Source organism: Acanthaster planci, linkage group LG01 (genome assembly GCF_054643075.1).
Source record: "Acanthaster planci isolate LZ-2023a linkage group LG01, COTS_SCS, whole genome shotgun sequence".
In the NCBI taxonomy this organism is placed as follows: domain Eukaryota; kingdom Metazoa; phylum Echinodermata; class Asteroidea; order Valvatida; family Acanthasteridae; genus Acanthaster; species Acanthaster planci.
Genome location: NC_141777.1, coordinates 8,428,557 through 8,452,411, shown reverse-complemented (window position 1 = coordinate 8,452,411; position 23,855 = coordinate 8,428,557). Strand labels below are relative to the sequence as shown.

General features: G+C 41.8%; 3 protein-coding genes across 5 annotated transcripts in view; 1 reads left to right on the top strand and 2 right to left on the bottom strand.

Annotated features, from left to right (window-relative positions):
- LOC147800303 (pleckstrin homology domain-containing family H member 1-like) overlaps positions 1-8,746 on the bottom strand; it is a 79,184-nt gene extending 70,438 nt beyond the window's left edge. For both annotated transcript variants that reach the window (XM_087135515.1, XM_087135519.1), the window contains exons 1-2: positions 8,410-8,746; positions 6,730-6,998 (exon numbers count right to left, since the gene is read on the bottom strand). In XM_087135515.1, the coding sequence (XP_086991641.1) occupies positions 6,730-6,960 (231 nt within the window). In that variant the 5' untranslated portion in view covers positions 6,961-6,998; positions 8,410-8,746. The remainder of the gene's footprint in view (positions 1-6,729; positions 6,999-8,409) is intronic.
- Positions 1-23,855, top strand: part of LOC110979278 (tetratricopeptide repeat protein 8-like) — a 112,366-nt gene that overhangs the window by 71,670 nt on the left and 16,841 nt on the right. The window lies entirely within an intron of this gene.
- On the bottom strand, positions 10,245-23,013 carry LOC110979233 (cytochrome P450 2U1-like). Its single transcript, XM_022234848.2, has 6 exons — positions 22,403-23,013; positions 19,747-20,006; positions 16,531-16,646; positions 14,516-15,139; positions 13,215-13,461; positions 10,245-12,216 (listed from the first exon to the last, which is right to left on the bottom strand). Exons 1-6 carry the CDS (start codon positions 22,510-22,512, stop codon positions 12,023-12,025), a joined length of 1,551 nt encoding a protein of 516 aa, XP_022090540.2. The 5' UTR covers positions 22,513-23,013; the 3' UTR covers positions 10,245-12,022.

Below are 23,855 nucleotides of genomic sequence, written 5' to 3'. Positions count from 1 at the left end.
AAACTATGGTGGAAAAATGGTCCCAAGTGCCCGAGAAAGTGGAGGGTTGCCACTTGAAAAATGGCTGCAATCAGACTTTGGAAAAATCACTTTTTGGGGGGGTGATTTTGTTTTGTGGGAATAGTTAAAAATGTAATTGGTTAACCCACAAAAAATTGAAAAGAAATTGAAAGATAAGTGACCAGACAAGAATTTTATTTGTTTCAGAAATCTCAGGGATGTTGGCGTGCATGCTATTGGGCCCTGAACGGTGCTGATTTTATACTGTTTTCAATGGGGCTTGAATTAATGGACTGTATATGTCTTCTTGTGGTTTCATTTGATTTTATTGTGTTTTGTAAGCATACATGTATGTGTACTGGGATCACACTGATGCCATTAAGACTTCCTAAAATCAATTACATCCAGCAAGAAATGAGACAAATGGGTCTGAGAAGGGTACCCCTACATGTCCAATCCCCATACACACTCCAGACTATTGCTACCAAACACACACCCCCCCTGTCTTAAAAGAATTCCTGAGATTCCAATGGGAAAAAAAAACAACACAAAGGGGGGGTTCTCTCCATCTCACATCTTGCTTCATATGAAATCAATGTAGCTTGAACTGTGAGCATCACCAAGCTTTTTTCCAGGAAAGGGTAGGGGGGGTTGGGAGAGGAGAAGGAAAGCATTCATTAGGATCAAACTGAACAACTGTCAACAGTGGACGGGGGTCAAGACTGAGGCATTTGCAACCAAGTTGGTGATTTTTATTCCCTTTTCCTCTTTTTTTTTTTTTGTTTCTTTCCATTTTCCTAAATTCTTTCCTTTTTCCCTTTTCCTCGAGCCCGCCCCCATGGCTGGCACTGTGGACGTGCAGAGGTGGCACCAGAAGTCCCTTGCATGGAAGTATGTGAAAAACATTTGCCGTGGTTCACGCTTGCACAGGGCCAGTGCACATGAACAATTACGGACTACAAAATGACCAAGACATGCAGTTTTCAATCAGAAAATTCCTGAGAGAATGCATCATCCACATATTTACGGTCGACAAATGAGTAATGAATCTTTGAATCACAAACGTATCATTGCAGCTTACATGAAAGCACACGTGTCGATGCACATTACAGACATGTATTGGAACAGTGTCCAGGCCAGCCCCCTGCACTGAGGAAACCATTTCTTTTGTCAGAAATTTGCAGACGAATCGTGGCAATGAAAATCTATCCTAATAATAAGTACTTACGGGTATTGTTCAACAAGTGTGTGCCGGTTGTACCCACAGTCCCCACAACAAAACAAAACAAAACATGCCGGGGTATACAGCAAATTTTGCAAATTTGCCGAAGTTAAACATATATTAAACTATATGTTTAAACGTATGTTTAACTTCTTCATGCACAGTGCATATACATGTACCCATTACAACAAATTCAAATGTGCACCCAGGCACGCTAAATGTGCACTGCATGTAGCTGTACACTGAAGTTTCTGAACCAACAATATAAGTTCTCCGAGCAGCACACGGCTAGTTTGATGACAGGCTAACCCTGGCCCACTGGTACTGTAAATTTCCCACTTCCTGATATGATGCGCAATGCAAGCAAACCTGCCATGAGGATTTATGTGATGAAGTTTTGTGCATGTTAGGAAGCTCACACCGGCCAAGCTTAATTAACGCTGACCGGCTGTGCCTTGGTCTCAAGTTCACAGCGCTCTTGGTCAAATTAATGGAGGCATTCTGACGTAAATTTAGCTGCGGTCTTCTCAGAGATTGCCCCTCGAGCCGGCCTCGGGGTTCCCAAATTAGAAAACAAATGCTTCCTGTTCTTTCAAGATGAAAGGGGGGAAAACGAGCAGGTGTGCACTGTATCAATGTGAATATAACAACGTCCAGTGAGAGTGCAAAAATCATTCTGACTTTACAGATTAAATCCTGTGGGTTTTACAATTTGTCATAACACATGAAACACTATGTACATGTACACATGTAAATGTGCAATGCACTCTGGTTCCCTGTACAGTACAGTTAACCTAGGTACACACTTCATATGACTTCCAGATGTATGTAAAACGTACAACAAAAAAGTGAAGTGCACTGAGCGTAGCGGTAGCAAGTACATCTCTCACACACCAAGATCCTATGCAAAGAATATATTCTATTCTTACTGAATAATGCATAGTGAAACATGAAAGCTCTCTCCGAGTCGGAGTCGTCTTCGCCATTGTAAGAGATTGTGCCACGGTGTAGGAGACGCTCAACCCTCGCAGTCTAAAATCTCCCACTGTTTCCTTGCTCTGCGGTTAAAACATTCGCCATGATATGTGTTGTTCATTTTGCAATCCCTGATTCAACTCCACATGTACACATGCACGAGGAGACTCATACATGTACCTAGATACACTGAGTGCAAAAAAGTTTATTTCAAAAATCCAATAACCTTCAGCAAACTTAAAATGCACGAAGCTTGGCAATACATGTACTGCTTTTAAAATTTATGAAACTATATGACCAGGATCACATGTACACACAGACACAAACCATTTCTTTTGTTAGGAACTGTTTTACAGAGACATACATGTACATGTAAACTTGTCCCCATAATGTTCTTGGTCCCATAACATAGTTGAGCATTGTTCCCACAACCCTGTACCAAGTAGGGGTGGACAGTCCTTCGCCACGGGGACACTTTCTTTTGTTGGGCAAATTAGGACTGAGTTAAGGGGACATCTCTAAACTCCCTACAACATTTTCGGTCCCCACAAAATAAGTTCTGTGTGCACATATGTACATGAACATGTGCCAACACTGAAATGCTTCCAGAAGATGTTTAAAAGTTGCTGAAATGCATGAGCATGTCAAGTGTAAGAAAGCATATGTTAAAAAGTGATGTGATCTGCAAGAACCCTTTGCATGATGAGCTCTGCTACTTGGGTGCATATCAACTTCAAATGCATCATCTGGACACTGTCCTGTTTTCAAGTCTATTTAAGTGTGATTCTAGACAACCTAGATTTATGTTGTAGACAACCTAGAAGCATAATCTGAAAACAAGAGCGTGTCCATAAATTTGAAGTTTAAACCATATGGACCCAAATGACAAAGCTCACCATGTGATGGGTTTTCGCAGATCACGTAACAAATGTGATCCGCTCTGCAAAAAAGAGCATTAATTAGGATGCTGTGTTATTTCACGCTAAGGGCTTTTTCATGTGGACAGGGTGATTTTTTTACTTCTTGGTTTCTTGGCTTCTATTAGATCAATACTTTCACAATTCATACAAGAAACCTAACTGTTGCAATGGGTTTTAAGAGACTTCCTTCTTGGCTGATTTCTTTTTCCACTTCCTGTGTTTAAAGGGCTTTATCTCTGGCAGTATTTCTGTTAATGTGTATGATACCGGTATGATTAGCCAAAAATGAATAGACCGTTACATTGTACATGTATCTCCAGATTACAAAATGCCACAGGGTTCAAACCTACACCGAATTAAAGCTTATAATGTAATCAATTCAAATATGTACATGTAACTCATCTTGAAAAAAAAATATCCTATAATACCCATTTTTGAGGAGCTGGTCACAAATGTGAACAGTGGTAACTCAGTAACAGGATGCCTCCAGATAAGTCAAAACCAATTGAATTGTTCATAACACATGTCAACAACTGCATGGGTGACAGCTGACGCATCATGAAAAGTGTTGCGCACACAACTCCACATTTTACTCCGTGATACTGGCTGCCCGGTTGATCTCACTATTTCCTGCGATTTCTTGACATTTCCCTGGATTTCCTACAAGCAAATCTGACTAATAATATCTCAGCAAGGAGGGGCACCAGGCCTTGTGGAGGGCAGCATCTAAGGTAAGGTGGAACATAGATAGGAGGTCCTCACAGGTTTGACCGAGGCTTACATCGTAATTTCGTGGCTGTATTGCTTCCTCCCTTTAAAGGTGCACTCCATCATTTGCAACTATCAGAAAAGAAACTGACGAAACTAACCCTAACACTCCTCAGTCCTCCAACAGGTGAAGGATTGAGGAGTGTTAGGGTTAAAGATACTGTACATGTCGCTATGAAGCTAGACTCTGTGAAATTATTCTTTCTGGCAAGCTGTCCTTTCGAAGAAAAAAAAAACGCTGAAAGAAGGCTTTGTTTAACTACATGTATGCGTCCAAGGACACATTTTTAAAAATATTGCCATTAACAGTTTATTTTCATTTCAGGCAGCGTGCACAAGTGTTGACATGAGGCACAATTGCACATGCAGTTATACATGTAATTTGTCAGTTACACGACATCGCGTAACTACAGTTGGCTAGATGAGATTATGTTGAGGACACTGTACAATTGAAAACATGAATCAGTGAATTTGAAGTTGAACTCCGCATTCCACAATACTGGCCAGTTAAATATTCAATATACATGTACATGCATTAGCTGGCCTAACTCTTTATCAGGTTAGTCGTTAGATACAGGTGTACCCTTCTTTACATTTTGAGTGCTTTGTCGCCTCAAAGAACATGATGCATGAATAACAAATGATGGACTTCACCTTTAATTCTCATAAGGAATCCTTAAAGGATGTTTAGGTTTGGTCATCAACAACACCCGAATGCACTCACAGGTACACGCACAATATGCATGTATAATAATTTATATGTTAAGGCTGTGAGACATCTGAATGAGAACAGATTTGGACATCATTTTTTGTTTCATTTATTATCTCAAACAAGAACACAATCTCCTTCCTTTTACAGAAAATGTGCTGCTTTCTCTTGTCTAGTGCACATGTGTACCGTATAATTTTTTTCCATTAATTCATTAATTTTCCATTTGCCCCGTTAGAAAAACTGTTACTCCAACATCTACCGGTGCATGTAGTAGACACTGATGCCAAATGTTCAAATTCAATAAGGACAAGCTGATCCCTAGCAAACAAGTCTACCAGTCAAAGATATAAAAGCCAGGCACATGTTGTGCGCAGGTTCAGAACATCAAAAATCCTCAATTGATGAGGGCATTGAGAGTCAACAAACGTACGTGTAGATTTCATTTACTCCGACACTAACAGAAGAATTGAAACTTACTCTAAAGTGTGTTGATCAAACACAGGTATAGCTTGGTCAGGTGACGGAAAGGAAATTACAAAACGCACCACAAATGATGTTCTTGAAAGGTGCTTGTACATGTATATAAGGCACCCAAAACATCTTCTCTTTAAGGTAAGCAAGATACATGTACATGAACTAGTATACACATTCATGTATGTACATGTACCATCACATACTTTGTACCGGTACGTAGCTGCATACAGGTATTGCTGTGTTTCACAAAAGAATGTGTTGTACATACATGTACATGTACATGTACGTAGATCTTCAAGTAAACTAATTTTGAGATACCAGGGCTTAAAAAGAGTGTGGACCGTACTTTGACTGGAGAGGTTAAAGACAACATCAACTACTGGTATTGTCAAATGTACTGTGACAGCCTCCCCCCAAACAAAACCACTTTGTGCACAAGTAGGCACCTGTACATAGTATGCCAACCTGAGAAACATGTTCATGTAATAAGCAAACTTTAAAACCCTCTACCTCTCTAGTCTATGTGATCCTCTAAACCCTTTAAAAGTCAAGGACAATAGGGCTGATCAAAAACAAATGATCAAACTTGCATGCTTAATAAATCTGCCAATTACGTGCACGAAGGGATGTTGATTATTTCCTGCACACCATTAATTTTAAAGGTCACCGGTCGAATGGATTAACTACATGTATTTTCGTTATCCATCGCAACACGGATGGTAGCATACTGTAGTAGTGTGTCGGTGAATTCCAACACAGAAAAGTCTATTTTATGGTCAGTGGTTTGCAAGTGAACTTTGATATTTATACAATAACCAACACATTTAAAAAGGGTCTTTGAGGACGAAGGTTGTGCAATACACCATCTCTGGCCAGCTTGTTGGAGCAATTACTGAACTTAAAGCATGCAGAACAGCGTTTGCCAAGCAAGTATTTGATTACTAGCTGAACTGTCAAACATATGAGTGACTTCAATGCAATTTTCACTGGTTCCCATTTGACTTTTACTTAGCAAAAACAAGCTGCTATGCTAATTTCAGATACTTTATATCAAGCAGTCCCTTGAAATGACATCAGACAGCCAAATTCGTAAGATCTGGCACAACTTGGCACCATGCACAAGCATTGTGCTGCAGATCTGTGGCCCACATGTCACAGTGGAATGCTTTTGCAGGCAATTTCATGGAAAAATTGTATCGCTGTGCAACGTTTTTGATTATCAGTGATGAGAACAGCTACTGTATTCAATCCCTCAGTCATCTGGGAGCATCTCTTGAATCAGCTGTGACTGTCATTTTGAAGTTTTCCTTCATTCTTTGCTCATCTGAACCAAGCAATAAATGTTTAAGTTCTGTCATAACCTACATGCAACAAGCATTTCACAACACCCAAAAAACACAAGTACTTCTTTCCCTGAACAATAAGCCTTTACAATGTAAATTGAGCAACAAAAAAGCTTTTACAATGAAAATCATTAGTTAGTAAAACCATCCATTTCCGATTTTGTTCGCAGAGCGAAACATTCATTCAATGTGTCAGAATTTGTTGCACAACTTACAGTGTATGTAATAGCATGTGGCATGAGTGGAGCTGCGCCATTGTGTAAGGTTTTGCATAATTGGCTGCAGGAGGCTACAATACAGCTAATAAAAACTCACCCTTTCACCCAGCACAGCGCGGATCTTGGTGGCCTGCAGGCGGAATTTATCCAACTGTTCCTCTAGCAGTATGTATCGTTCCTTCCAGTCCACCCCCTCGGCCTCCTCTTCCTCCGCCCCCTCCTCCTTGGCTCCATCCTTTGCGCCCTTGGTGTTCTTCGTCCCGTCGATGTCTGTTAGGTGGCTGAGGATGTCGTGGGTTGTTCCCCCGTTGCTGATGCTAGTTGCCATGACGACGTATCAATGAATTTTGTGAGGAGGAATCACGTCTGAATGAGAAAATTATATTGCACAATGATAATTGGCATGAGTACATCCCTTTGAAGACTGGGGGGATGGCAAATATGATTCCCCGCCCTAAAACCCACACACCAACACTTTATTTTGAGTGTTAGGGACAAAGAAGCCCTGGTTAGAAAGTTTGGTACCAGCATTTGTATAAAATTAAGATCTTGAAATTAAAAAAAAAGGCAGTGAAAGAAAAGACAAGCAGAATGGTGTGTGACATAATCCATCACTTGGCACTGACACAATCTTGTCAAAAGTCTGGTCCCCAATCTCAATCTGTATACATACTCTCAACAGCCATGCCACCAGACTTACAACTGATCCATGTTTCAAGATGCTCAAATGAAATTCACTTGGGTCCACTCTTAAAAAGAAGATAAAGGAGATATTTCAAAGCTGGACAGAGAACTCAAACTTTGCTATTGACATGTATTTGGGCCTCATCTTTGCCAAGTGAGCATATCAAAGAAAAAAGAGTGAGTACAATTGGACCGACTTTGTTTTGGATGTGTTTTGTCTGCACTTTGAAGAGTAGGTTTCACTTTCTATCTAAAGACTAGGGTATCTGTTCTATCCAGGCCAGACAATACTCAAAGAAAAAACAATAATAAAGTAGGCAGACGTGTACATGTACCTGTAGTTTTCAGAAAAAAAACTCACCAAATGAAGATCCCCAAGCACAGGCTTAATATTAGTATTATTAATAGGTTTAATCCCTTTGTAAACATTTCCCATGTAGACTAGAAAACCTTCACCATAACTTGTGGGACCTACAAAGATGAGTGAACATAATTTTCTGTTGCAAAACACAGAGAATCCAGTGCACTGCCGACTGGTAAGTGGTATCCCAAAAGCCTGATGGCAATTGCATAATACAACCTTCATTAAGCCTATGCCTGTCAGTGTGATGCATCAGTCACTACTAAAATGTTGCATCCTGACTCCACTTTTCTCATCATATATCTTCTAAATAAAAGTCAGTCATTATGGAAATGCTGGAAAGACACAAATTCTGGACTGAGAAACATTTACCGATGTTGTAGGGAAATACTTACATGACTTAGAAAGTTAGAATGATAATTCTCTTCACTCCCTATAGGCTTTGTACACAACTGCTGAAGTGGAGTCAGGATGCAACATTTTTTCCACTACTAGTTTTAAAAATATACAGGCAGGTCTGCCTTAAAAAGCAGACCTCCTCGGGCCTCCCAAAATGCGACTGACAAATATTTCCAATTTGTTTCTTTGCACGCTGATTGCGATCAGGAAACTGCTGTAGGCCTAATCTGGAGTTTCCAATACACTGTGTGCACAGTTACAACCAACCCTAAACATCACATCCTTTCACACAACAAATACATGTACGCCTCGGGTTTTTATCAATGGACTTACGGTACAACTGCTAACTGGGTGTTTTCTCGTCACAATTCTAACAACAATGCAAGTTCAACGTCAACGTTCAATTCCGGACGAGATGAGATCGACATCATTCCGTGCATGACATCAAACCAAGCCCATCACACTTTGATTGCCGCGGCATTGCTTCAGAATTAAAACAAGGCATTGCACACTTTCGTGCAGAAGCGGTGATGACCAGTCCGCCCAGATGCTAACCATAACACTGAATAAAATAAGTCACATCCCATCCATCCGTGTCATAACAAAAAGCCAGAAACATCGTGACTCACGACCACTCATTCATCAAATTTTATTATCAACAAAAAGTTTATTAGCCTGGTTCCCTATTATCAAGTACATGTCGTGGATCACGGACAAGGGGAGGCGACGACTAGACTAGTTGGCCACTTCGAGTTTTTTTACGGAGTGTTGTAACAGCGCCATCACTTGACCCACTGAAGTTTGAAGTTTGCCATTTTGCGGACCTTGATATCGACTTTTTTTTTTTAACAAACATGAATTAGAACTTGATTTTGGGGAACTAAGATGAACTTTGCTTGATGATTAATTCAACTCTCACGTCGGAATCCTGACGCCTCCACTGCAAAGAAATTCAGTTTTCTCTTAAAAAGTCATATATGAGCACGGACCCACCTTTTTTGTAATCAAGACTGTTCAAATTTCCTTTACAAATCCTCAATCAAAAGCACTGGTCCCTTAAACCTTAAAAACCCATACCCCTAAAATCAAAAAGGTTGGCCGGCACAGGAAATAAAATTCTGAAGTAATGCATAACGTATGAACTATCGATCAATTTTTTTCGATATACCAAGTTAATGAGAAGATGACAGATCCAAACATTCAAGATTTAAAAAAAGGTTTCAGAAGAAAATAATTAATTGCAAGCTCCTCCAAATACACCCCCGCACACAAAAACAAAACAAAAACAATTCTACATTCTTAATTGTGTTTCATTGTTTAATATCAAGTAAATACCACACAGCCAAAGTTGGAATAGAAAATAATTTGTCAAAGATCCGAGCATTTTTACAAATGACACTAAATGGCTGAAATGTTCATTATTCGAAAGTGGGCTGACTAATTTGACCAATCTGTCCCAGTCACGTGATTTTTAATGGTCGGCGTTCAACCTACACTCTCAACATTTTACTAGATCAAGGATTCTGGGGTACAATGAAATTTCCAATAGATACGGAAATCCACGCACCTCCAGGGACATGGTTCGTTTGCAATTCCTAAGATGCCTCTGGTCGTCATGTTACGTCGCGTGAAAAACCTTTATGGGCCACAAGTTTTTTCAGATGTATAAAACTGATGTATGGAAGTTCATGTCAGGTTTTGAAAAACTAAGTTGTCGCTACACGGTTGAAGATTGAGGGGTATGGAAAATCCCCTTTCCCCTGTTAGATGACGAGCCCATGCGCGATTATGATTCATAACAAAAGAGGGCGCTACACTATCAGAACGGACGGGCTCCAAGAGACCGTCCGTGCACAAGGGCTGCTGTCGCTATCCAGTTTCCAGGAACTAATGTTAACACCCACCCGACCACAGCCAAGTTGTTCATTCGTATTTCGACTTTAATTTGCCCAGGTTCATACCGAACAAATGGGACTGTGTAAACCGGCTTAAGACAAAGAAATTCGTCAATTATGTAATTGCATGAACTGAACATGACCATAAACAACAATCCGTTAAGCTTTCGCTGAACAGATTAAAACGCATTATTCTACTTTTCCCCAACGTATACAAACTACACCTCCATCTAACACCAAAAATTATTTCCTGATTTTTCGTATGCAATTCAATTGCGATCCAATTCAAATAATGGTTTATTTAAAAACACGTTTAATGGTTAAAACTGATTTGTACATGTTTACATCACAACTATTTAATATTACAATATTTGAAGAACAAATCTACATAAACGCTAATATTATATATAGACAAATTATTGACAAACAAAAGAGACTCCAGAGTTGTAATAAATCGAGTCAATGACTCCGACTCGGGTGACAAGTTTTTGACGACTCGACTGGACTCAACTCTCGATGGGTAAATGACTCGACTCGACTCGAGTCTCTCATTGAGACTCTACTCGAGTATAAGCTTATCAGACTCGAGGCTCAAAAAAATCAAAAGCAGAAGTTTAGTTGGCTGGATACCTGTCACCCTACTATGTTTTCAGTATGTCTAAATGAAAATAAAAAAATTAAAAATGACTTACATGTAGTTGTGTTTTCATTGTATTGTGTTCAAAAATTTGTGACTCAATTTGACTTGAGCTCGGTACTTGACTCGACTCCACTACACAGAGTGACTCCACTCGACTTCTTGACCTCATGACTCTACTCGAGTCACAATGTTAAAATGACTCGACTCGACTAACACTAAGAAGAGCAGACACTACACAACTAAATTACTAACTATTCACATCACGTGAGTTAAAAACCGTTACAAAATATTTAAAACGTCAACGAGATGGGAAAGTGCACTGTTAATGTATCGTTTTGTGCGGTATTTGAACTGTTCAAACTTTTGGGTATGTCTTAAGTTAAAAACCAACGTTTCTTTTTGGTGGTAGTCAAACTTTACACACTTGTTGGTTTTCAGTTGAAATAGCAGTCTCTACAAAGTATGTCTCCTTGCTTCACAAGTGTTGAAGATTGCGCGAGTTTAAGGCATAGTTATAACTTGTGAAAGCTCCAGAAGTGGTAACAAGTCATTTTACAAGTCAAATCACAAGTCAACAACTAATAGTTACAAGTCAAGTCACGAGTCACAAAGGTAGAGACTCGAGTCTGACTCAAGTCAAGTGACTCGAGCCTACAACTCTGGTAATCCTCTCAAATAATAATGCGACACACCCGTCCTTGAATACGTTCTAACTTATTCACTTGTTCTTGCTTAAGATTTTCATTAAAACAGGTACACAGTAATCTATAACATGTCTAATACAACCCTCACAGATGGCCCAAGGGCGTGATGCAATGTGTTCCATTGCCTTTTTTAACAGTGGCGTAACTAAGGATAAAATGTCCCAGGGGGCACCCGGGGGTGCACAGATTTTTCAAGGGAGCACCACACGATTGTATGATATTGCTGTATGTCTTACATGGAATAACGATTTAAACTGAGATGACATTTGATCGGACTTGAATTCCACCCGTACATAATGTTAAGTTTCCATTCATCTTCGTCTATAAAGGAGTTGCTCAAGTTCGGCAAATTTTCACCGGCAGATCGGGGGGGAGGGGATGTCTTTCCAATGGGCAGATGTTTATTTTATTTTGAAAGTGAGAAAAAAGTGAATATTGGGGACACTTTCATTCTCTTCCCAAAGCATGTAAAATGTATGGCCACAAATGAAACTCACCTTAAGGCCAGAAAGGCCTGTTAAAGGTTACACAATTTTTAAAAGTCTTTGTGGTCCTCCCCCGAAAGATTGCCTCCCCCCGGAAAATTCGGCTCTTGATCCACCCTTGGTTTACCCAACGTACACGTCATGGAGAAGGTGGCAATTGTGGGTGGGATTTCGTTCAAGCCCTACCGAGGGATATGTAATTAAAAACCATGCTAAAGCCGCCTAATCTCTTAGGATTTTCCTCGGAATGGGTCTGATTCTGGTCGGCCTAGGTGCGTGCGTGATGCCTGGCAGACCGTCGAGAGTAGGGCGCTCTATTCCCTCGGCCAGCTCAAGACGGAACTTCTGGAGGATGCCCGTGAACGTCAGGAACATCTCGCACTTGGCCATCTGCTCCCCGAGACAGGCGCGGGGTCCTGGTTTGAATTACACCGACATGAACTTATCAGATTGGAGGAATCAATAGTCAGGCGAGCTGTGGTGACCATTTACGTGACAGAGCAAAGGTCTATAAAGAAATATTTAATGATAGGACCTTCATCGACAGTTAATGCACAGCTCGTCACACAATATCAAGGAGAGTTTACGGCAACCTTTAGGGGAAGATTGGCAGGAATTACTGTACTGCCCATGCGCTAAGTGAAACAAAAAGCGACCATTTTGGAGTGTGCAATATCATTGTGATTTAAATTTGTCTCAGCATAATGATTTATGATGAGTCAATTTATATCCGAGACTTCTGTCTGCCGCTGAGGAAAGATGCGAAACGTTCCTTTTTTTTTTTTTTTTTGCTTTCAAGAAGATGCTGAACTTAGCCGCAATGCATTATTATAGAATTTATGGATTTAAACCCGAAAATAGTTTATTTTGGACCATCTCACAGCTCTAGTACGGATTTCGTCCCCCCTAAGAATTCAGCCGTCCCATGCCTTATTTTTGAAAAACTTGGCATGCATGTAAAAAAAACCGTCCTCATCAATGCAAATGTGAAGTGTCGACCCAGTGTGACACACGGGTACGTTTCTTGTTAGGGTCATTTGAGGTTGAAGGACGCACAGTACACTTCCCAGCTGGCGTGTATAGAGCATCACGGCACTGGAGAATGGTACACAGTTTGGCCTGATTGTGTCGGGAAAAAACGGGCGCTGCGCGAGAATAGTATGTTCGATTTTCACAAAATTAGTGTCAAAATGACCGCACAGAGTTTCTCAACCACCTACTGAGCTTGGCTGGTGAAAAAGTGCACTGCAGTGATATCAGAAAAAAATAATGTTTTGTAGGTTTCAGGTCAAGTATTTTGTCTTTATTAAACTTACCCACGAGCTCGTGAATTTTCAAGTCTCTTTTCAGGACCTGTGGTGCCTGGCTCCCTATCCTTCAAACCTACTGTCTTCTCAAGTTATTTGCAATTTACCTAAAGAGAAGGGCATATAGGAATCATGCCCCCGGATGAGTTGTCCCGTCTCGTCCAAGAAGCGAGCGGGTTCAAAGCGCTCGGGTTCGCGCCAGCACTCCGGGTCCATGTGTGCTGAGTACAGATTGGCCGTGACGGTGGTCCCCTTGGGCAATATGAAGCCGTTCATTTCCACGTCTTCCGTCGTCACGTGTGGGATGGCGCAGGGAATGACGTTGCAGCGCCGGTTGATCTCCTGCAGTGTTGCCTGTCGAAATGGAAAAAAAATAAAAGGTCGAGAAAAGAGAATTTTTTTTGTATTGAGATGATCAACAACTGATCCATAGTTTTTATGCTAAAGCTGTTCTTTGACGACCTCTTCTGTACCGTGACAAAGCGAGGCCCCCCTGAAAAAACTTCGCGAGCATATCTGCGTAACACTGACTATATCTGAGCATTTAAATGATGTTTGACGATCTGTATCTTGCCGCCTTCTCTCTCATTTTAATTTTCCTGTCATCACACGAGACGACATCTAGTGACGCTGAGTAGTCTACGGGGCGTATTCAAAACCCCATTCTCGTGGGACTTAAGAACAGTGTTCTTGGGTGTGGATTACGAATGCCGAAGTGCAAAAGGAGTCCAGCTGCCGACTGCAGCTGCGCTGAAGGTCAAGATAGCAGTCGCCATTTTGACACCAAATGAAAAGATGGCATAACATTTACCATCTCACATTAAACAAAATCCCCAAATATCCATATTACATGTAAATAATCAGGGTTAATTCTCTCCAATAGCCATGAATGTTTGCCCTGGTTTTTTTCCTTATTGTGTTTTCTAGTTTAAGTAACAAAACCAACATTAGGTTACGGTATCTGCCTATATCCGCCATCTTTGTTCTTGATGTTCTCCATCCACTCTCCAGAAAGTGGGGAGTGAGAACCTTGTTGGCGAACAATGTTCGCGTGTTGATTCTCCCTGTTCGAAACCTTGTTCTCGTGTTCATTTAACACGAGAACGGAGTTTGGAATACGCCCAAGGGGTACATAAATGACAGGATTTCACACGTCTGTGGAGGCATGAACCCATAAAAAAAAACCATGGTTCAGGAAAGTTCGAACTGCCTGCCCAGACTTCCTAGAAATGCTGTCAATTTAATGAAACAGCATGAAACGTTTCCCCTTTTGTGATAATTCTTAAGTCTATGAGTTTTGGTGTTTCGCTCTTGACTGAATGTTTGTCTTTGGGGTATAAATAGGAATATTTCCAGGTAGTGAAAGTGGGTAATGTTAACGGGTTCAATACGGAAAGATTTTTTTTACTTGTGTGTAAGGTAGATGAGCTCGATCTGCCATTGTGGGCATCCGATCCTGCCCGACTACTTCATCAATTTCCGCCTGAACACGCGCCTGGACGTCTGGATATAAGACCATGCACACGAATCCCCACAACACGCCCGCGTTCACCGTCTCTGTCCCACCGAAGAACAGGTCGGCTACCACGTGCTTTATGTAGTCTTCGTTGAAACCGTTCTCCACCGGCAAGTCCGATCCATCGGGGTTAGTACCAGCTCTGCGCCTAGCTATCTCGATCAGGTAGATATCGATGAGATCTCGGGGCGAGTCCGGGTCGAGGCTGGCTTTGTGCTCGTCCACCTTGGCCGAGACGAAGTCCAAAATGCCGGTGTACATCTCCCGCACCGCCCGGTGGCCGGGGAGGGGAAGGTACCAGAGCAGAGGGATGAAATTGGCGGCGCTGGCGCTGGTCAGGTGGCTGAAGAAGACGTCGGCCATGTGCAGCAGGCGCTTGAAGTCGGGGTCGGTGGGTTTGAAGCGCTGGCCAAAGCACACGGAGCAGATAACGTTGCTGAAGGCCAGCTGAACAGGATAAGTCATGTTCATCGCGTCGCCATTGTGGGACGCAAACTCCTCGATGAGATGGGACACCTGAAAGTTGGATGAGACATATAGCCTGCTTTGATTGTCATCCCATTAAATTGGCAATGTCTGTCTTTTTGGTCGCATCTCTCGAGCAGTGGAGTTGAAGATCATTAACGGAGAGCACCCCACTTCTTGGGGAAGATGGAGTGCTATCTTGAACCGTCAAAATGAAGTCGTTTTACTGGCCCAAACCATGCAATAACACTGCTCTAACTTGGGGCTAGAGAAACAGTTTTGCAACCATGCGTATCACTTTATAAAAGGGGGGGGACTTGAGGCCACCCATAAAAGCTTTAATATGAAACTTTTGCCAGTTGTGACATCTTTGTGTCACACATCACTGAACACATCAACGGATGTAAGATAGGTGTATGAAGGTAGGTGTACGAGATTTGAATATCATCCCTACTTTTCCTTATCTACGGAATAGGTTCGTTCTGAGAGTGCTCCGGAAAAAAACGCAGAAGTATGGTGTTCCATACATAAGAGTGTGCGCTCCTTCAAGCAAGCTTGTCTTTTCAAATAATTATTGGTTAACGTTTCTTTGACAAAAGAGCACTTTCGTAGTTTCATTACCAGCTCCAGCCTTTCGATACTGTATTTTTGTATAGAAAACACCATCTGAGTTTGTCAAGTAAAGACCAGAAACGAGTAACAAAAGCGTAACTTGGATGAAATTTCTTGAGGGATCCCAGGAGGACACTGAAAGCAGATGGACTGTAGCTTATACATAGGTCCACCCCAGGGGCACGGATTTCCACCGGGGACACCCCCCGTAGTTACGCCAATGATCGATAGATGTAACAAGCTGTGCGCTCGCAAGATTTTTGTCGTCTAGGTAATCAGTCAGCAAGCAGTCTTGTGCGGAACACTGACAAGCAGAGGCACATGGTTGTGTCCGAGCGACTCCACATAACACATTGCAAAAACAAGCGCGACGACATTCGCGTCGGGGAACGACAAGAGATGAGGGGAAGAACATGCCTTCCCAGAGCGGACCCATCCATCAAGCAGTTACTGCACAAAGACCCCACCGGAGAGATTCGACTGGTTCAATGAACCGGGATCTCGTGCTAGGGAGAACTCACCGGGGACTGATTACAAATTGGGCCGGTAATGATTTTTGAGCGGTTGCATTAAAGGCCTGGTTTAAACCGGGTAACTGCAGTGCTTGTTTCGTCTGAGTGAAAGCCAGAAATTGAAGATAGAAGCTTCTGTTTAAAAATGGAAGATTTAAATAGCGAAAGAGAGAGCAATTAATACATAGATGCCCACAGGATTTTAAGTAATCCGGATCATGTCTTTTTCAGGTATGAACAAAGGGAGGGTCTTATCTTTGGGATGTGTTGCTTAAATCTTCCAAATTGGTGAGCAAAACTCGATTATAATTGACGTACCTCTTCAGCAACTTTGTTTTCCATCTGAGTCCTTCCTTCTCCTATGCTGCGCATGACTGACAGCACGAAACGGCGGTGTTCCCGCCAAGTGGGATTGGCTTGCTGATTGGCGATTCCTGATTGGTTAAAAGTGTAGTTCGTTTTGGTTGAAAAATCTGAGACTGCGTTGAAGATTGTGGACTGTGGCGAAAGTAGGCTTAGCAAGTAATTTTGGACGAGGAACTGTAGACGAATCAACAGTCTATTCTCTGACTTTTCTCAAACAGCAGGTAGCTATGCATAATGAGGAGTATGGCATATGAATTAAATCAAGATTCATGAAAAAATATTGACGTACACATTTGGTTTACATTACATTTTTCACTTTTGATTAATTTTGTTATTATCTTTTTTGATGTATTTTGTTGAATAACCTTGTAAATGCGACTTCAAAATCTTACAAAGTACAGTATGGTTCGTAACATTTTCGTTTTTCAATTTGTTCCCCACTTTACCTAATTTTTGGCACTGAGTATTTACAAACAATCCTTGCCAAATTCTTGGTATCTCTGGTTCGTCACATGAATGTACAGATTGCTGTGGATTCGTTGAAATAATCAACACGTTCAGCAACTGTGTGACGTCACAGAAAAGTTTAACATCATTAAATGCCAATTTCCACTAAATTTCCAAAGACTTTTTTTCCACTTAATTGACCACTTTGATGTACAAACAGCAGGCATACCTGCATGGAGAAGGTCGGGCTGGGCGTCACCCCCTCTGGCGACCTAAATGTTACCACGACCGCCGAAAATTTCTCGGTTATGTACACCCATATAGACGCTCCTACTTTCACACGACCAATGTTTGGACGAACTCTTCAGAACGCTTTTCAGTAAATTCAAAACACCAGCCACATAACTTGAAACCAAGCATGAGTCCGGTTCTGTCACCACAGCGAGGATGTTCCAAACCACGACAACATGTTCAGTGCCCCATCCAGGGCTCAACATTAATCCCAGCCAAATCCCCCCTTCTCTCCATTTCGTTGGGTTAGCGCACTTTGTCGGTATTCACGCCGAGATTACTCAAATCCGGGGGAAAAGCAGAACCCGGCCAAAATTGATACTTAATTCGGAGAGGACAAAGAAAAGACCCGAGGACCAAAAGGCTTATGGCGTGTTTGGGTAGGCCGAACTACTGCCGTACGTGGCGTTGCCCGTCGTGGTATTTGACCTTGAGTTGTGGCAGTGGCCAAGTCCGAGCTACCGCCATGGCGTTGACTGAGGTTTCAATTAGTGATTAAAGGAGAGGCACGACATCTGTCTTTCAGATCAAACGGGCAGAAAGGAACCACAAATCCGGGATTCAAATGGGCTCACGCAACACTAGTTTTTAAATAAAGTTCCCGTTTAAATAAAGTCACCGTTGTGTTCCGTACCTGATTTTCAATTGGTGTTCTGGCAAGTGGCATTTTAATGGCATTTTGGTGCATGCCTACTTAATTTTTCAAACACAAATTTACATATTAATTATGAGCAAAAGTGAAATGTCATCGAGAGAAGAAACCTCAGTGTGTTGCAGCTATTTCTGCACTAACATTGACAGAATTTTGGGTAAAGCGCTATCGAAACTTTTGTTCATTTTAGTGATTTTGTGGTTCGGTTTACGGGTCAATGAGCGGGTCCCAGAAAAGGTTTCCAACGGCCAAAAAGTTTACAATTTGAGCAGAAATCCTCAATATACAATACAACGTCACGCAACAACACTCTCATTTGTCTGAAAAAAACATGGATATTTATAAACATTTGAAAGAAAAATGGGAAGTTTTCTTACATTTAAGTTACCCCAAACATGTTCTCAAGTGAAGTTCACGTATAATGGACCCTTTCCAATTTATAGCTTACCGGCTTGGAATTTATACAGGCAGAAAAATACTTTAGAAAGAAACAAATATTAAACCATTTGTAAAAAAAATCAAATAAACATACAACCGCTTGAAGTCATTCTCTTGACGGGAAACCGGAATTAACCTACCCCAGTTATAATACCGATTGCCCAGCCAAATGTGTCTACACAAGTAAGGTATACCACTACATGCATACACAACGACATCTATGAAAAGACCTTTTTCCGCGAAGAATTCCCAGGACAAAATCTCTTAACAACCATCTTCCACCCAGGAGCATAGATATGGATCGTATGAAGTCCTTCAAAGCAGTGGCAAAGAACTTGAGAAAATATAGGGACCGAACAAATAAAATGTCACGCATGTCACGTCTGGACTGAATAACTAACGTGAATTGTGAAATACCCGTGTCACATTTACTTTAGACATCAAGCTGATGCAGGAAAAGCGTGTAGTGGTTTTGACCGCAGCCTAAAAATAGTCACGAGTTGGGGTTGGTTGTGTACCAAAAATAGAGCCATCCCTATCTCTCTCTCTATCTACCCGAACAGGGGAAAAGAGTGATTCATAAGCCGCCAAATTATTACAAAATGAGAGTATTTCTTGGGTTTTGCAGAATCGATGTAAGATGAAAATTTCCTCCAGTCTGATTTCTGGGGTGTTTTCGTCAGCTTATTAAACCTTAGTCTTAAACATCAAGGATGAAATTAAAAACCATTCTTAAGAACTTAATGGGTGGTACTATAATAGCTAAGGACAGCATTTCATCGTTGGAAGGCTCGTAAGTCTTCGGAAATCACAATTTTGGATTTTTAACCTGCAAGATGATATCAGTGGTCGCGATAATGAGGGTAACTTGACGACAGCGATAACGCCAGCGACAAAGTGGCGTTGGTGGTTAATGACCACGATGAAGTCATCACTGTGACAAAGGCGACCGCGATGGATTAAATGCTGGTAATGAAGACAGGACAGCCGGAATGGGGGGAATTTTTGTAAATTCAGGAGGAAAATAGGTCGAAAAAGGCTCTACGCCATCGACTTTGGAGTTGATATCTGTACTGACTTTGGTCTGTGCGAATATGGCACGAGTAGCCGCATTCTGCGTCCTGTAGCAGTTCGTTGCGTTAATGAACTGGAAAAAAAATGAACTCTGACAAAGTAGCGTTTGTAATGATTCTAGCTTTCTTTATCTCCCGGCTATTTTGTTCCCTCGTCGATGGAGGAAGTTTGGGATTGAAGGTTAAAAAAAAGAGATGAAGATGAGGTTGGTAGTGGTGATGTCATTGTTTTTAGAGGGTTGATGAGGAAGACCATCGTGAACTTACCTTTTCCCTGGTTGACTCGATTCAGGACCCACTGTGGCCTCCCCGAGAACACCCGGCTCTTGGTCACCAAAGCCTCCCGGATCGCCTTCCGACCGTTCAGCACCACCAGGAGCTTGGCACCCAACTGGACGCTGAACACGCTGCCATAGCGCTGGGCCAGGCGCGTGAACGTCAGGTACGGCTTGCGGCCCAGGAAGGGGATGTATCCTAGCAGGGGCAAGCCGATAGGTCCGTTGGGAAGACGTGTCTTACCGCGCGATCTAAAGCAAAGGAGGGCCCGATCAACACTGCATTTTATTTGTAAATTAGGATATGGAAGAGTTTATGAAACAACAGGTTTTATCTTTCAGATGCATTAAACCATTATGAAAGCAGCGAAGGCTTGAGTTTCGGCGAAAGACTGGAGGAGACGCGAGGGTAAAAAGAAAGATTTCGGAAATCTACCGGGCGTGGAAAAAAACCAGGATAATGTTTCGGCATCAATGGTTAAGGCCAATTTCCAGGGAAGTTTTTCATCGTGACTTTTAACATTTTATTCTTCGAAACTTTCCTCTTTCTACCGGCCTAGTATAGGATGCGATGTCGCCGTGTCACTCTTTAGCTTCCACGAATCTTGCTCAAAACGGAAATTATTCCACTCAATTTTAGATTGCTCCTACCAGTTCACATGGAGTATTCATTGTCAACATACAACATACAATCACGCAAGAAGAGCTTTGATCAACCTCTAACGGTTCAGCTCAGTGAGGCATTGAACATGGGGGGGCTAGGAAAAAACTGCCTGTGTACAGACGCACGCGTTAGCTTTTGGTTCACTGTGATACCAGACTCTCTCTGCATGCACCGAAGTGTGGCGTCACTTTGAACCAGAAAGTGCAGTGCAAACGAATGGAGTACGCGCACGTGTTGGTTCACGCGCTGGTTCTCGCGCTAATGCCATTCACACACTAATTGTGCGCGCGACGTATCCACTTCGGTACTCTATTGAAGATCTCATTTCCAATCATTGATTTTGAAGAGGCTGAGTAGGATCTGCGCTTTGACGTCACAACCGTGTTTTTCATGTAAGTGGCTGCTAAAACTATAGTTCTCCGTCGCTACAAATTAAAGGAACAATTCACGAAGTATTACAAATCCCTTGCAGCTATTCGAACATCAGATAGTAATACACATACTAATGAATTCTAAATGAAAATACAACCCTCTTTAAAATAAATGGGACAAAGTTTTTTCTGAACGAATTTAAGGTAAAGTTGAAAACCAACAGAAAGGTGATATTTCTGCAAACACGTTGGTCGCCCATATAAGTTGCAGGCAAAATGAGAGTGGTCTATTATGATTAAAGCAAAGTCTATATTCACTTATTCTGTCTAGATCCGCCCATGACCACTAATTTTGTAAAGTAAATAATAAACTCACATCTTCAACTTACATACAGGGAAACAATCTATATCTAATTAATTAATTAAATAAAATAGCTTGCACAAGTAGTCCATACAAGGCCATTTTGACGTCTTATACAATGTAAGGAACGAGCAGTTTCAAGATGACGAGAATCAGCTGTGTCTCTTTCCAGAGGCAAGTGCTTAGAGTAAACTCACATTTTTGTTGAGGCAGGCCACTTTTTTAGCAAGACTTGTACAACAATAAATCATGAATTATACAGTATACGATAACAATCTGTCAGCAAGTCCCTATTTTGAGACAATGTTTGGTGATTTTCAAAGTCTATTAACAGGCCACTCAATCACCTGCACCGACCATAATTAAGTTTCCATAAGGAAAGGTGAGCGAAGTAGAAAATACAGTTTGACCCCACAGGAAACCACAAGTGCTGCCAACAAAAATTACACAGTATGCGTACAGGAATACTATTTTCGATGTTCAAAGGAATCCGAGAGTTTTTCATTCAGAGAAACAGATTATTTACGTTGAAAGAAACTTGAAAGTTCGGCAATATATTTCTTTGTTCAGAGAAAAGTTACAACTTGTCCATGTTAACGCTGTGCACCACCGCCGATCGAGAAGGGCATAGTACCCTTTAGCTGTTTTCTTCAAAGTTTAAAAAAGTTTATGATTTAGATATTAATCTCTCACCGAAAGCGTAAAAAAAATACATGCCTGCGTGCGTGCTTTGTCCGATCCATACGCGATCCTTGCGATATTAAGATACGTGATGACAAATTGTATGAGAAGCCTTTCTTCGATTAAGCACATGGAAGTATTTTCGTCAGTGTCATGAATGTTGTATAGTGAAGTAGCAGCACTCGTTCAAAATACCTGCCTTGTGGTCCCAACAAAAGCAGGCATTCCTAACCCTAAGGGCAGTCAAAATAATGTTATAGGCAAGTAGACTCTTCTCTGCAAGTTGCTCCGGTTAGTAAAAAGTAAATCAAAGTCAAAGAACACACAGACCAGCGTATATCCAGCACGGTGGTTGGGGTTCTCTCTCTTGGGGGAGTTACGTAAAGATAGAGAGCCCACACTTTGCAACGGGGATAGCACAGCATCTCCGCTGTTGAAACGTCTCATAATTTCTGTCATATTTCCAGAAAAGAACTTCTTATTTCACAACCCTCAACTCCCAAACCGGCATTCGACACTGCATATTAAATTTTAACAACAACTATGAAAAAAATAATAATTATTTACTCACTTGTATTTGAGTAGAGCCCAAGCAAGGGCAGCTAACATCAGTGAGACAAAACTTCCTTGAAGCAGCCTGCCTAAGCATCTAAGAATCACCGATGTGTACAGGACAGCCATCTTTCATCCCACAGACATCCAATAAAACGGGAGAGATTTTTTGCGACACGAAATAATGATGGAGGAATTGCAGGGTGTAATTTGCGCCTGAAATTCGGCGAAAGTGAAAAAGGGCTTACAGTTCTTGCCGCCTTATACGGATTACGCTCGTGTTTTCGAAACCCTTGCGCACAGCCGGTGGAACGGTTATATAATAGTGGTAAACCGTCGCGTTGAACTTGCTTGAGAAAGCTTCAGGCGTCATCAGCCCACAAGAGGGCTTTCTCTTTTGTTATTTGGTCGAATGCGCGGTGTACGTGCGTGGATTCGTCTGGGAGTCCAACAGCGCTTGTCCCACGGGGTCGTCCCAGCAAGGGCCCTGCGCCGGCTCGCAACCGAAATCCACCAGCCCCTTTTCTTTTTCGTCTGTAAATTCGGAAGCACCTTCACCCGTGGAAAATGTGGCCGGTTTCCTCTTTTGTGTTCTCCCTTCAGGAAACGTGCTTGAGAGATGGGAGATTTTGGGGTTGGCCAGTGACTAAGTCGATCCGGCAGTGCGATGACAACTGCTGTTTACGCCTTCGCGTTCAGACGATAAAAGCGGGCAATGAACTCGTAACCGCGTTTTGGGCTTATGAAAGATGTTATTGACTCGGGTCGGTTATATAAGTTTCTGCGTCCGTGGGTGAATCAAAATGAAGCAGACGAACGCAGGAAATGCAATGTTTTGCGGTAAAATCAAACTAGCGTCGGTGAGCAGCGTCAGTTGCGAGTCTAAACCAAACAATTTCCACTGAGTGGGTGTGGGCGTGGTAACCTGTTTGTAGAAGAACCAGCGGAAACATTAATTTTAAGATAATAACCTAATTTGTGATACCGGATTAATGAGTTAGCCGGTGTACCGATGATTGATCAGGAAATCGAGAAGCTGGACCGGGAGTATTCCTCTACCAAATTACACATGCGCCGTGGGGGCACGTTAACTATCGACTCATTTTTTCTTATTCAGACAAAAATTAATAAGACATCGCCATAGAGCTGTAAGTAATATCTTCACTGAGATGAAATCAAGCGAGAAGCACAAATGAACTCGTTATGCGACACCAGATATACTTGTTGCTTTAAGAAAATGATGGTGGTGAGATATAGTCTGAACTAGTTACCGGTACAGGGTACAAGGATGTGAAACTGAAGTTGACAGTTGCACGTAAGTCCATGGCATGTCTCCAAAACTGAGTAGCACCGCGCAGCTGTGGCGGCCGGGGGAATGTTTCCTTGAAAATTTCTTCCGTCCCAAGGTGCACCCACAACAGAAAGTAGTAATGCAACCAAAATAAAACGAGAAGGAAAGTGAGTTTTCTGTC

Coding starts and splice junctions, on each gene's coding strand:
- LOC110979233 (XM_022234848.2), bottom strand. CDS start 22,512: ATGGCTGTCCTGTACACATCGGTGATTCTTAGATGCTTAGGCAGGCTG. Junction 16,647..19,746: donor TCGAGTCAACCAGGGAAAAG/GTAAGTTCACGA, acceptor TTAACCAATCAG/GAATCGCCAATCAGCAAGCC. Junction 13,462..14,515: donor CTCATCTACCTTACACACAA/GTAAAAAAAATC, acceptor CCATTTCGACAG/GCAACACTGCAGGAGATCAA.